General features: G+C 40.7%; 1 protein-coding gene across 6 annotated transcripts in view; it reads left to right on the top strand.

Moving 5' to 3' along the window:
• sgsm2 (small G protein signaling modulator 2) overlaps positions 1-15,513 on the top strand; it is a 180,538-nt gene that overhangs the window by 97,808 nt on the left and 67,217 nt on the right. For 5 of the 6 annotated variants that reach the window (XM_008425221.2, XM_008425222.2, XM_008425219.2 and 2 more), the window contains one exon: positions 1,589-1,756. The exons of the other annotated variant lie outside the window; for it this stretch is intronic. In XM_008425221.2, the coding sequence (XP_008423443.1) occupies positions 1,589-1,756 (168 nt within the window). The remainder of the gene's footprint in view (positions 1-1,588; positions 1,757-15,513) is intronic. 6 annotated transcript variants of the gene reach the window in all.

Raw genomic sequence — 15,513 nt, 5'->3', positions numbered from 1 at the left:
GATGTAACGAGTAACGCGACAGTTTTGTAGAAATGTAGTGAAGTAGAAAGTACAGATACTTACTGTAAAATGTAGTGGAGTAAAAGTAGAAAGTCCCCATTATTAAATCTACTTAAGTAAAGTACAGATACACGAAAACTGTACTTAAGTACAGTACTTCGTTACTTCCCACCACTGCTTTCTGGTTGAGTGAAAATCCTTTAACATCTAAAAATGTGTGAGGTAACGAATATTTTATATATAATCTACTGAGATGATGAGCATGGAAGGATGCTTTTTATCATGTCCCCTCATAAGAAATGAGTTATTTGTTTTAGCCCTCATCTCAATTAAAGCTTTATTGTCACTTAAACAGAAATAGTGATTCTGGAGCCTAGTAGAATCACTATTCTACTCTGTGGATGATTCTGTTTCATCAACAGAGTTTGAGCTATGATTTCAGGAGGTATGCCTCTGTTGAGATTTTAAATTTACCCAAACGCTAATGTTTGTCTGTGTGCCAGTTCAACACTGAAGTTTACCATAAATTGCCTGCACTGTAAACAAGTGTCCTACATTGCAAAGAGAGAACAAGGCAGATGTTAATGTCAATTTAATATTTGGAAGCGTGGCCAGCATTGACTGAACGGCTTCGTTCACTTCCTCTGCTGCCATTGCTCTTTAGCTAAAGGCAGACTGCAATTCTAAAACAGAGCAGAAAATCAACGTCATTTACAACTTCTCTGTTTGCTGATTGGCCTAGTTGAAAATCTGAGTGAAGGGGAGAACGCCCAGACTGTGCTGTATGGGAGAAATGTTTTGAGTGAAATTGCACAGGAAGGCAATTCCAGACTAGTGATTCTATAAAGCTGTTATTCAGCATGCTAAACAGTTGTGATCCTCCACAGAGAATCATATGCTCTGTGGAGGATTCCTGGAGAGAACATGGGTTCTCTCCAGGAATCTTCACTCAGTCCAAAAACTAGCTTAAGTGGCATACTGCATTGTCTTTATGTGTGAGTGTTTGTTGGTCGTGGATGTCTCAGTGAAGAACTGCTGCCCTGCCTCTGTGAGTACTCTGCCTCACATTTGTTGACTGACCTCATGTGACTGGTCAAGTCCAATCAAGTTTATTTGTATAGCATGTTTCAGCAATAAGCAGTTCAAAGTGCTTTACATAAGAAAAACATCATACCAATTATGAAAAATGCAATAAACATTACATTTTGTCGAAAGCCATAATCAAAATCATAAAACAAATGTACATCAGATTAGAGAAAGATGTTACAGATTAGAGAAATATAAAAACTGAATGCGACTTTCCATGTTTGGTTCTGGTTCTAGTTCTGTTGATGCAGAGCAGACCAGAACCAGATGATCAGACAAGTCTGGAAGACTGATACAACAACAGTATTGTGTATTTTGTAATGTGTTTTGATGCTGAGCTGTTCAGTATTTTAAAATAAATTCCCTGAGCTACATGGAGCCAGTGGAAGGACTGGGATGATGCGCTCTATCTTCCTGGTTTTACTGAAAGTGAGAGCAGGTGAGTGGCTGGTCCAGCCCGTCTCCAGGCCGGTTGTTACCTGATGTACTCTGTGCCCTACAGGAGAGCCCAGAGCGTTGGCCATGAGCCCCTGAGAAGACAAGGCTCCTCCACCACCAGCCGCCCCCCTCAGCCTCTCTCTGCCCAGGCCATCAAACACATCTGGGTCCGTACGGCTCTCTTTGAGAAGGTTTTGGATAAGATAGTCCAGCACATTGTGGACAACTCCAGGTGATTCTTATGTTTTAAGTTGTTTTTTCCCCTACTTGCACTGCACTGACCCAACAGTTTTCTCCTGTTTTGTTGTTGCTGAAAACCAAGCAGATTCTCAGAGTTGAAAGCTTTATTCTGCTTTCTGTCTGGCTAACAATAACAGTGTGCTGGATGAGCTGTCCATACTATGTCATGCTCTGATCAGAGTCTCAGACCTGAAGTCTGTGATGTTGTCAGACAGAACAATGTGATCGCATTTTAATTAAAATTCTTGATACCCCTGTTGAGAAGATGGAAACTTCACACAGCAGCAATATAGTTCATCTCATCTGACATGTTCATCCACATTAAATGTCAACTTCTGTGTTGCTCCCTCTGAAATAAAGAGCAAATGGAAGATGACTGTTACAGGTTGTGACCTCCCTAAACCTGCCTCTGTGAAGCTGCAGTGAGCAGGATGAAGCAAAATGAAATGAGTGTGTTTTATTTAGCTTACAATACTCCTAGGAAGTTGAATTCAACACTTTAAAAGTTTCTATATTGGTCTTGATTATGTTAAAATAACACTTTTGAAAATGTTATTAGTGAGAGTTGAAATAAGTTGAAATTTAACTCACATCAGTGTTGATTTACCTAACACTAGTTTTTTAGTATCAAAAGTTAATGCTATGAATGTGTTAATTCAGCACAGATCAACATAAAAATCTGAATTTTAAAATACTACTGGTAGGGTGTGTTGTAGTGGTGCAGGAGTTAAGCATAACTCACATATGGAGACCATAGTCCTCAACTCTACTGTTGCAGGTTCACTTCCTGGCCTTTGCTGCATGTTTTCCCCCTTCTCTCATTACCCACTTTCCTGTCAATTCACTATCAAATAAAGGCCACTAGAGCCAATAAAACCTTTGAAAAATACTACTGGTAATCAATAATTCGCAAATTCACTTTAAAAAACATTAGATGCCACTTGAATCTACAAAAAAAATCCAACACAAGTTGTAGTTTGAATCTACTTGTATTTCAAAACAAGAACATCAAACAGGCACTGACAGCAATATACAAACCGGATTCCAAAAACGTTTGGACACTAAACAAATTCTGAATAAAAATTGAATGCAATGATGTGGAGATGGCAAATGTCAATATTTTATTCATAATAGAACATAGATGGCAGATCAAAAGTTTAATCTGAGTAAATGTAACATTTTAAAGGAAAAATATGTTGATTCAAAATTTCAGTGTCTACAAATCCCAAAAAAKTTGGGACAAGTAGCAATAAGTGGCTGGAAAAAGGAAATTGAACATATAACAAACAGCTGGAAGACCAATTAACACTGTACATCTCTAATCTGAGGTACATTTGTTTTTATGATTTTGATTATGGCTTTCGACAAAATGTAATGTTTATTGCAGTTTTCATAATTCTTTACTGTATGATGTTTTTCTTATGTAAAATTGACAACATGATTGGGTATAAAAAGAGCTTCTTAGAGTGTCAGTGTCTCTCTGAAGCCAAGATGGTAAGAGGATCACCAATTCCACCATGGTTGCGCAGAAAGATAGTGCAGCAATACCAGAATGGTGTTACCTAGCGTAATATAACAAAGACTTTTAAGTTATGATCATCAACCGTGCATAATATCATCAAAATATTCAGAGAACTTGGCACAATCGTTGTGCATAAGGGTGAAGGCCGTAAAACTCTACTGGATCCTTGTGATCTCCGGGCCCTTAAACGCCACTGCACCTCAAACAGGAATGCCACTGTCAAGGAAATAACAGCATGGCCTCAGGAATACTTCCAGAAAGCATTGTCAGTGAACACAATCCACCGTGCCATCCGTTGCTACCAGCTGAAACTCTACAATGCAAAGAATGTGCCATTTCTAAGCAAGCTTCACAAGCTCAGCCATTTGCACTGGGCCAGGAGTCATTTAAAATCGAGTGAGGCAAAATGGAAGACTGTTCTGTGATCAGATGAGTCACGATTTGAAGTTCTTTATGGAACACTGGGACGCCATGTCATCCGGAACAGAGAGGACAAGGATAACCCAAGTTGTTATCAACTTGGGTTGATAACAACCCAAGTTGTTATCAACTTGGGTTGTTCAGAAGCCGTTCATACCGCCCATACCGTTCAGAAGCCTGAACGGTATGGCTACAGGCCGATACAGAGTTTTACACTAGAGCTACAGGCCGATACAGTTTAATTAAGTTTAAAATGTATTTTCTTTAATGTTACTTTTCCGGTTATGTTTGTTTATAATCCTTGAAAAGTTCGACCTTTTCAGATTTTAAGTTTTAAGAGTTTATTAATCGTTTGATCTCGATTGGTTTTGTCTGATCGGATGTAGGGGAACTTTACAGGGGCGTAACATTTTGGAGGCACCGCTGAGATTGAGTGAGACGAAGTTTGACTTCTGTTAGGACCAGACGTCTCCAGCTCTCATTCACTCATTCAGCTCCCCTTTAATTTAGTTACCCAGGCAGACAACATCTACTGGACAACTGTCTGGCAGTCTGAGTTTCTACTACCAAGGGCAAAAGCAATCTGAGGTGAACCTAAGGTGCCAGGAGTGCTGCAACCGAGGTTTAGCAAACAAATTACTGCTACAATAGAACACTGATCAGTTATGGAAAAGAAGATGGAGTCAACCGAGGTAGAGGCATTACAGTTGGAGATAATAGGACATTTGTGCACTCTGCCTGCAGAAAGCCTAAAAGAACTGTGTGATTTTCTCACCATTGCCTGGTCAAAATTTGAACATGTGACAGGAAAGAACAGGACATCACTCATCTTAATGATTAGTAATCATCTACAGAGTGAAGAGTTCCCGATGTTGGAGGATTTGGGAATGTCAGAGCTTCTCTGCTTTAAAGACAAAATAACTGAGCTCCAAACTGAGGCTACAGATAGCCCAGTAAAGGAATTTAAAGTAGCATGACATGAACAGCAGAATGAATATGATGAGATATTGGGCAGTACGTCCACAGAAACCAGACCTTCTCAGTCTCATGTACCATCCCAAATAAGACATTCTCACGAGGAGGATGTACATAAAGTTCAGACTGCCGTGTCCAGCCTTGGAATTCCAGCTTAGGCTCTACGTCACGCCCCTGCTGTATGGCACAAAGAATTCAAAATATCTGGACAAATTGGAGACCCAGGACAAAAAGATCGCCTCACGTTTTCCAGTTTCGCACGACAAATTGAGCATGGTCTCCTCAAAGGCTTTCCAGAGACTGATGCTGCCATAAGGGCCATTGTCCCAGGGATGCAGTTGCGGAGTTACCTAGAGGGAAAAAATGACCTTACACTCCCCACCCTGAGAAGAATACTGCGCTGCCATTATCAGGAAAAAGTGCAACAGAATTATATAAACAGCTGTCATCAGAAGCACAGAGCGTTAAAGAAACTCCTCAGAGTTTTCTCATCCGCACTCTAGACCTGCAACAGAAGATTCTGTTTGCATCACAAGAGTCAGAGTCAGGCTTACGTTATGATCCAGTGCTGGTGCAGAACATGTTTCTCCATACAGTAATGACCGGTTTGCTGAATAATAACATAAAACGTGACCTTCAGCCATCTCTAGAGCAAGCTGGTGTTTCTGATTAACTTTTATTTGAAAAACTAAATATTGCATGTGCCTATGAAAGTGAGAGGCAGGACAAGAAAAAAATGCACGCACCACAGCGATCGGTGACTGTGCACTCTGTTCAGTCTGACCACACCGCCACTGAGAAGGACAAAATAAGCCCRTCGAGTCACAGTAAGAGTCAAACAGATATTCTTTCAGAACTGCAGGCGATGAAAGCAAACATGACCCTGCTTAAAGATCTGAAAGCTGAAGTGTCTTCTATTAAAGAGTCTATGCAGCAGCCCTCTTATCTGCAGAGGCAGCACCCAAACCCAGTATCAGTACCAGATTGGACACCAGCTCAATCAGTGCCAGCTTACCACAACCCATCACTAACACACAAGCCTGCAGTACATCATGGTCTCCATCAAGCTCCTGTGCAATACAGCTACTTGCAACCCCCTCCAACACATCACAACTATTTATCACCACTCCCAGGACAACATGATCATCTTCCACCCAACCAGAGATATGGAAATCAACGTCCCCTCTCCACAATGAAGTTGTGGAGAGGAGAAGTTGTGGAGTGCCAGCAGGAAAATTTGGAGGACTGCATTCACTGCTTCAGGTGTGGCAGCAGTGAACACTTCTCAGCTGGCTGCAGGATGAGGAGATCAGGCCAATTCAGAGGGAGTGCTTTAAACGAGCAAGGGTTACCCCAGCGGGGCAGGGAGTGACCGTGTCATCAGCAGTGCCCCAACTCTGTGCACACTGTGGTGCAAGTGGGTTAAAGGTGAGACGAACATTTTACAATGTTCATCTTGTAAAAGTGTGTTATGCTGTTCTGAGGGATGTCAACATGAACACTGGGCTGTACATAAAAATCAGTGCTCAACAACTTCTTGTAGCACCGTCCGAGCCACACCACAAAAGAAACAGCAAGTTAAATTTGCCCCACTTGTTGGAAAAAAATATCTGATTGACTGCTATACCCAAGGTGAGCAAATTACAGCATTGTGGGACTCACAAGTGACTGTAGTAAGTGAACAATGGAAAGCAGAACACCTGCCACATGTGACTTTGAAAGACATTTCTGGGATCATTGAAAACAGTGACACTTTCAATCTCATTGCAGCCAATGGCCAAGACATGCCATATTTGGGATGGATAGAAGTCGCATTCAAACTGGCTGCAGATGGAGTCCCAACAACAGAAGTTGTTGTTCCCACACTAGTAATTAAAGGCAATAGTCTTGCTCGTCCTATTATTGGTTCAAATGTCATTGGCCTGATAGTGGATACTGAACTGCAGCAAAGCAAAGACACCAATAAACAGCAGTTAATCAAAGCTGTCCAAGCAGCTTTTTCTGACTTTGAAATGGATGACGCTGAAGTGTTTGTGGCTAGAGTTGCTGCTGAACAGCAATTCCTGGAGTATAATGTCAAAACCACCAGAGGACAAGTACATGTCCCAAAACAAACATTAGTAAAGGTAGAGTGCCGTGTTATGACACCCCCTTTACAGGAGGAGACAACTCTGATCTTTGAACCTAGTGTCAACCCACAGTGGTCAGAAGGTCTAGAGTTCACTGACACCCTCATAAAACTGAAGAAAGGTACAAAATCATTCATGATTGTGGATGTGCAAAACCCAACAGACCATGACATAGTACTCTCTGGGAGGACTGTTATTGGGACAGCACAGCTAATCCAAGCAGTTTACCCGACCACAATCTTTGAACAGTCCTGCTCCACGTCCCCATTAACAGTAGCTAATGTGGAGGTGAGGAAACAACAAACCTCTGATTGTGACTGGGACCCCCCAGTTGATTTGGACCATCTCAGTCCCCCTGAAAGAGATCTGGTTAAACAGATGTTAAGAGACGAGTCAGGCTCCTTTTCCTGTTCCGATGATGATATTGGGTGCATCGGGAATCTGCGGCTGTCCATCTCACTGAAAGACACTGAACCTGTGGCTAAAACTTACCTTTCAGTTTCAAAACCATTATACCATGAAATGAAGAGCTATCTACATGATCTGATCACACAAGGTTGGGTGCACAAATCAAATTCCCCCTATTCTTTCCCAGTGGTGTGTGTTCGAAAAAAAGATGGAAGCTTACGCCTTTGTATCGATTACCGTGAGTTGAACCATAAGACTGTACCAGATCGCCAGCCCATTCCCAGGGTACAGGACATTATGGATGGCCTGGGAGGCAACTCATGGTTTTCGCTGTTAGATCAAGGTAAGGCTTACCATCAAGGGTATATGGCAGAACACAGCCAGCCCCTCAATGTCTTTGTGACCCCCTGGGGTTTATATGAATAGATTCGCATACCATTTGGGTTAATGAACAAACCAGCTGCTTTCCAGCGGTGCATGGAAGAATGTCTCGAGGGGCTCAGAGATGAAATTTGCATTCCATACCTTGATGACATTCTTGTCTTTAGTAAGTCATTCGAAAGCCACGTTGAACATGTCAGAACTGTTCTTAGACGATTGAGAGCGCATGGCATAAAGTTGAAGCCAGCCAAATGTGAAATGGTTCGGCATGAGGTTCGCTATCTTGGGCGGGTCATTTCATCAGAGGGCAAAATCGACCCTGCTGATACCATTGCTGTCAGGGCCCTGAAAGACAAGCGACCAGCCACTGTGGGAGAACTAAGAGCCATTATGGGCCTCCTGAGTTATTATTGTCAGTATATTCGAGACTTTTCTCAAATTGCTGCCCCTCTTTATGATCTCATGAGAGCTCCTGCAGATTCAAAACAAAGTGATAAACATGTTACAAGACAGAGACAGAATAAAAGAAAAACTGGGACCCCTTCCAACTTTCCCACTGTGTGGACAGAAAAACATCAGCACTTGCTTGAGGAACTGTTAGACCACCTGGTGGAACCACCAATCCTCTCCTTTCCTGATTTTAGTAAACCCTTTGTACTTCAACACAGATGCTTCCAATATGGGCCTGGGGGCAGTTTTGTATCAGGAACAGGAAGGAAAAATGCGTGTAATAGCATATGCCTCGCGAACATTCACCAAATCTGAAAAAAACTACCATTTCCACTCTGGAAAATTGGAATTCCTTGCCTTAAAATGGGCTGTCTGTGAAAAATTTAGAGACTATTTAATTGGCTCGTCATGCACTGTCTATACAGACAACAATCCGCTCACTTATGTCTTGTCTACAGCTAAGCTGAATGCAACCGGGTGTCGGTGGCTTGCTGAATTAGCGGATTTTCACCTTACCATCCGATACCGACCAGGGAAAGAAAACATCGATACCGACTGTCTGTCAAGGTTGCCAGTGGATATTAACACCATGATGGAACATTGTACTGAGGAAATGTCATCTCGTTCAGTTCAAGCAGTTGTACAGTCAGTTGAGGACCCAAGTTCCCATGCAGTATGGTCCATGGCACTCTGCTCAGTGCAAAGAAATCAGCACTTCACACCAATCGCCTCTTTCGCTGGAAGAGATTTGTCGAGACCAAAGGGAAGATACAAATATTGCCCCAGTGATTGAATATTGTCAGTTAAATAAGAAACCTGACAGAAAACAGCTAAAATCCTTCAGCACAGAGAGTAAAAGACTACTATGTGAATGGGAAAAACYAACTTTGGATGATGACGGCATCCTGCGTCGAAAGACAGMMAGACRGACACAACTTGTTTTGCCTGAAAAGTACAAAGCAATCRTTATGAAGGRACTACATGATGACATGGGACATCAAGGGGTTGATTGAACCACTTCATTGGTGAGAGATCGTTTCTTCTGGCCATACATGCAGCATGACATTCAGCACTATGTGGCTCAAAGCTGCACATGTATAAAACAAAAGAAACCAAGCCGAGAGACTAGGGCACCTCTAACTAATATTGTTACAACCCAGCCTTTTGAGTTGGTTTCTCTCAATTTCCTGCATGTTGACAAGTCAGCTGGCGGATATGAGTACATACTTGTCATCATTGATCATTTTTCAAGATTCGCCCAGGCTTATGCCACAACATCTAAGTCAGCAAAGACTGTGGCTGATAAACCTTTTAATGATTATGCATTAAAATTTGGATTCCCCCTACGTATTCATCACGATCAAGGTGGTGAATTCGAAAACCAACTCATGTCACAACTTAAAAGAACCTCTGGAGTTTTGGGCTCGCGGACAACACCGTACCATCCTGAAGGCAACGGCCAAGTTGAACGTTTCAACTGTACACTCCTACAAATGCTGAGGACCCTTACGGAGAAAGAGAAGTCCAACTGGAAAGAGTCACTGAACAGATTGGTTTTTGCATACAATTGCACAAAATGTGAAGTCACTGGCTTTTCTCCCTTCTTTCTTCTGTTTGGAAGGACTCCAAGACTACCGATTGATGTACTCTCCCGCTTGACACTAGAAACAGGTACACCTGATCACAGAGAGTACATGCGAAAATGACGAGAAGGGATGCAACAAGCTTACAACATAACAAGAAACAATGCAAGAAAATCAGCTGAAAGAGGCAAAAGAAACCATGACCGCAAAGTAAAGAGCTCAGAACTGGAACCTGGAGACCGTGTCCTGGTTAGAAACTTGATCCCAAGTTTCTAACTTGGGGTCAAGTTAGATGATGTGGATGATGTCCTCAGCCATTGGGAGGACATCATCCACAAGGTTGTGTGCTGAGTAAATAAGGATGCTCCTGTATATGAGGTGGTACCTGAACAAGGAAAGGGGAGAGATAGTAGAATACAACACCGCAACCTCTAACTCCCCTGTGACCACCTACCTCTGGAAGTTTCCCTAAAAGTTGCCAGATCTCGGAAAAAAGGTTCAGGACAGACAAGTGACAGTGAACATAATAGTCAACAGAAAGACGACAGTGATGAGGACTCAGAGGATGAATGGTTTTACTACCCATGCCCTGAGCCACACCAACATACAGGTCCCACTGCTGAGGGAGCACACTGATGTGTCAGCAGATCCTGAACCCACAGCAGCAAGGAGAGGAACAAGGCCAGGAGAGGAACAAGAGATGGGGTTAAACCTGGAGGAAGATAAGTGATGCCTGACCCGCTAGTGGAAGATGGAGCACCTGAACAACCAGAAAATTGTGGAGACAGCCCTCTACTACCATCCATGTCACCTCCTTCATGTGAGAACCACAGAGGAGATGAGCGAGTACAAGATAGGCCTAGAAGAGAACGGCGACTACCACAGCGATTCACCTATGATGAACTTGGTTATCCGTCTTGTTACAGTTTGGGACTTCCACCAAGGTCCACATATTGGCTTGACCCAGTGCACTATTATGGACCCCTTCAAGCAAGGTCTATGTGGCCAGAGTCAGTCCAGATGTCCACATACGATCCTGTGTTTGTGTATGGCTGACTCACATTTTAAGTACTCAATATCGGCACTTAAAGACTTTGATTAGGCCAAGTGCCTGTATATGGACTAAGTAGATTTGGGTTTTATGGACTATGTTTGTCATCTTACTCCAATTATTGAATGTCGAGGACGACATTTCTGTTGAAGGGGAGTGTGTAGTGGTTATAAAACTATTTTAGATAACTAAAAGGGAAAACGAGATCTAGTGATCTGCGATCGATTATTTTGATCTTTCAAGTTCAGAGCTACAGGCCGATACAGTTTAATTAAGTTTAAAATGTATTTTCTTTAATGTTACTTTTCCGGTTATGTTTGTTTATAATCCTTGAAAAGTTCNTTAAAATGTATTTTCTTTAATGTTACTTTTCCGGTTATGTTTGTTTATAATCCTTGAAAAGTTCGACCTTTTCAGATTTTAAGTTTTAAGAGTTTGTTAATCGTTTGTGTCTCGATTGGTTTTGTCTGATTGGATGTAGGGGAACGCAATGCTTCTGCTCCTCCATTACAACACTGGAGACGAGAGCGGTAACATCATGTCCGTTTTTTCATTACTCCCCTTTACAGGGGCGTAACATTTGCATGTCTGGAAAGGCACCATTAATGCAGAGAACTATGTTCAGCTTCTAGAACAACATATGCTCCCATCTAGACGTCATCTCTTTCAGGGAAGACCCTGCATTTTTCAACAAAATAATGCCAGACCACATTCTGCAGCAATCACAACATCATGGCTACGTAGGAAAAGGATCCGGGTACTGAAATGGCCAGCCAGATTGATAAGATTCATGTTACTTTGCACTGAAGGTGAAGTGTGCTTTGAAAGTTCATCAAAAGCTGCCATGGTTGGTCTTGTGTGTTATGGATGGTCAGGGATGGTCTTGTGATCACTGATGGTGAAGTGTCTTTGGCGCTGCTCTTGTTTTCACCAACATGCAGGAGGAAGGGCTGTCCTGGCTTCAACACTGGCTCACATCTTTGACAAAATGCTAAGAAGATGAATAATAAAAATTAACTATATATATAGCACAGCCACATTCAAATAGCAAACTAAGGCAATGAGAAAATGCTTCTACACAAGAAGTAGGACCATTAGAAAAACCACATAACTCCACATATCTGACAACATGGTCCACAGCTTGACATGAGCTATTTTGGTATTCTTCTTGTGGCCTTTGGATGTAGGAAGAAGCACATGAACCAACAGAAAAATGCCAATTTTTTCCAGCCTGGAGGAAAGCAGGAAAAATAGCAAACACATTAGGATAATAGATATTTTAAAGGGAAGTGTGAGCAAATCTAACCAGACCCACCTGTGTGTGTCACCATCATATTCATTCAAAATACTCAGGCATTAAGTGTCACATAATTACTAGGTATTATAGGAATCGGTCAGCTTATAGAAACATTCTGAACAGCATTAAAGTGGTGCCAACCTGTCTGAAGAAATGTGTTGAAGTCATCAAGACAGGCTTCAGTCACAGCTTCATGACATACTAATGAAGAGGAAAAAAACAAACAAAAGGCAGCCATTATGTCATTATTTAGTGTATGCATAGAGACAGAAACATTTTGGCTTAGCTTTGATCGCATAGATCAAGCCACCGGCCCAGCACAGCCACTTTCTCCCCATTATGCCGCCTAAAACCAAAAACTTCAAGAAAACGACTCTGCAGCTAAATAAGGCTGACTCAAATGGCCTTCAGATTTTTCTGACAGTATAAATGTTCGATTAACCACCTGACACCTCGTGCTACACATGCTTGGCTAGCTTTAGCTGCTAACAAAAGTACTAAACCAGTGTTTCTCAACCTTTTTTGTGCCTGCGGCGACCTAACCCATATCCAAGTCCCTCACCGCCCCCCACCAAAGAATTTGTAGGCTACTTTGCACTGACTATTATTTTATTATTAATATAACTATCACTATTGTAGATGTTTTGATTTTTATGCTCGTTTCTGTATTTATCATAAAAAATAATTTCCCAGAGAACAAAAAAGCCATGGGAGTAGAAATTATTTTCACAGGTGTCTACAAAAAATGCAATGAGCATTCAAGTTAAAATTGGTAGGCCTAACAGCAGCCAATCAGAGTGGAAAAAATATTCTTATTTTGTGCCATTTTCTAGTTGATAAATATTATACAAAATGAATAGATAAAAGATGCAAAACAATGGTAGTTTAAACTTTGAACTATTTGCAAATGACTGAGCTCTGCAACATAAAAAATGGATAGAACTGTAACTACATTAATCATAGCTCTTCTTCTCTTCAGTGTTTCTGTCGGTTTCTGGTGGTGCAGCTCTGTGCTGCCTTAAGGAGAATGGGATATCAGAGTATCATCCATAAAATGTCTCCCACATGGCATTTATTGTGCAAACCAGAGCATTCAGTGGAAAAATAAAAGTTCCAGATCCATGACATGACATGAAAAATAATATTGAAGAAATAAATATATCAAATCTAATTAAAAACATAATTAAGTGATAAGTTATTTACTGATATGGTCTGTAAGATATATTTATTCTCAGTACTAGATATGGTCTTAAACCCATAGCACTTCAACAATATTATTTTACCTTTTATCTGGAAATAGTGTCTGTTTATTCTTGTCATACAGTTCTCTGTATTAATTATTGCTTGGAAGGTCTTGCCATACCATTTTGTTCTTCATTCATTTCCATTTAGTTTCATTTGATTATTATCCCCTCTTGGTTTATTGCCATGTCCACTTTAGTTTCTTTCCTGTTGCTAGATTTATTTTATCGTTTATTGACCATCAGTAATCTTCACTCATCACCTGCTGCGCCGYCTAATCGTCATGTKTTTCACATCATGTGTTGATTTTTCACTGTTCAGCGTTGGATTATCTGTTTTTATGCCATAATTCACATCTAGTTCGTCGCTTCGTTTTATGTCCCACTTCTCCTGTTTCAGAGTTTTGCGCAATGTGCGCGTCTTTTTTTAACCCCCAAGGTGCAGGGCGGTCGGGAAGAGTATCGATGGGGAAAAGGCAGACTGACATAAATTTTTTAAAACAATGGAAACAATTTCGGTTTTCTGATTATTGAAATTTTTAAAGTGCTGTGGTACTGTTGTTCTATCACACCGTTTCATACCGGACCACTTACAGCTGCGGTATTAACGCTATAAAATGAACGCTCTCTATTGTGGTATCACCCGTGGAGGGATTTCTTTATTTAAATGGGTTCATTTTTCAGAGGGATACAAAGTCAGGGCATCGTGATTTTAGTAAGTGCGTGTTTATAAGAGATTTTCTGTTGTTCTTCCATGGAAGCGGGCAGCCTTCAAACGGAAATAAAACACTTTTTAATATAAGTTGCTGCTTGACATGATCACAGAACTGGCAAAAATACCAGACAAAGTGAATCTCAGCAATGTCATCAGCTGGTGTAAACAATGGAAATCAAGCACTTTTGATTTTGCTGTGTACATAGATTAGATTGATAAGATTAATAACTTAACCTTTAACAGGTCTTCATTTGAAAGCAGAACAGCAGTTCACTACTCATAACAAAGCTGTATGAGTAGTATTAACACAACAAACTTTGACGTTTTCCAGTCAGTTTTTAATTCAAAACTCTAGCTTCAAACATAAATCATGACTAAAAAAAACATTATCAAATATCAAAAATTTGTATTTTAAATGTGACACCTTAAAGATGCTGACATATTTGTATTTTTATTCAAATTTCTAAATGCTTGTGAAACATTTATATAGGTGTACATTGATAAATTAGAATACTATACAAAGTCAGAATAATTTCTGACATTGTACAGTCAGAAATTATTCAGACTGTATGGAATAATTTCTGTACAAAATAATTTCTGTAGCAAATGATTTTAGTTGTCATTTTTAAAGCAAGTGATTTTAGTTGTCACTATAGCAATCACAGAAGTTGCAGTTTGATTAATTATTATTTTACTTGTTCGCAATATTCTGATATATTGACATAAACTATCAGCAAATGAAAACATGGCTTTAACATTCATTCATGCAAACAGTATAGTGCAACACTAAATGAACACTAAATCAATTAACTCAAAAAATCTATAACAATTTAGAGGATAGCTCAGATGATTAAACCAAACAAACAAACCAGTGGGTCAGTCCATAGGTGATGAGTCTTGCCACCTGATACTCAAGCACAACAAACACCTGGTGTGATGAAAAAGGAACTTTAGCAGGAACCTCCTCTTCATCCACATCAGCCACCAGAGCAGCGGCACCTCCATAGGAGTCCATTTAATCCTAAAATGCAGCTTAGAGTGTAACATTATTGAGTAATAATATCCATATCAAACAGAGACATAAAAGTGAGAATAAATACACTTCATCAACTGCCTTTTACATTTTTTGTTGTTTATTTTAAACTTCTTTCATTATGACCTATTTTTTAAATTCTGGTTGGCAAATTAGTGTAATCTCCAAGTATAACATACCTTGCATATTTTGAAAATTTCTGGAGATTTCGCTCTAAGGTAATTGAGGAGGCCAGCCAGGGGTGCGCATCTTTTTGTATGTATGTGGTTTTTGTCCTTAAAGCAGCGTTTCTCAACGGGGTAGGTACCGCCCCCCGGCGGGCATTCAGAGGACGGCAAGGGACGCTGGCGGAAATTTTCAAGTACACCTCGCTGCAGCATGCAGAAAGGGGCGGGGACGGACCACTGTCAGCCTCTTACCTTATATGGAAATGGGACCATTGCAATCCGGAAGTGAAGGGGGCGCTAGTGGCGCTATTTCCTGTACCAGCCGCGTTAATAATAATAATAATAATAATAATAATAATAATAATAATAATAATAAT

Source organism: Poecilia reticulata, linkage group LG13 (assembly GCF_000633615.1).
Source record: "Poecilia reticulata strain Guanapo linkage group LG13, Guppy_female_1.0+MT, whole genome shotgun sequence".
Taxonomy (NCBI): domain Eukaryota; kingdom Metazoa; phylum Chordata; class Actinopteri; order Cyprinodontiformes; family Poeciliidae; genus Poecilia; species Poecilia reticulata.
The sequence above is the reverse complement of the archived record's forward strand: the minus strand, read 5'-3'. Positions and strand labels throughout refer to the sequence as shown.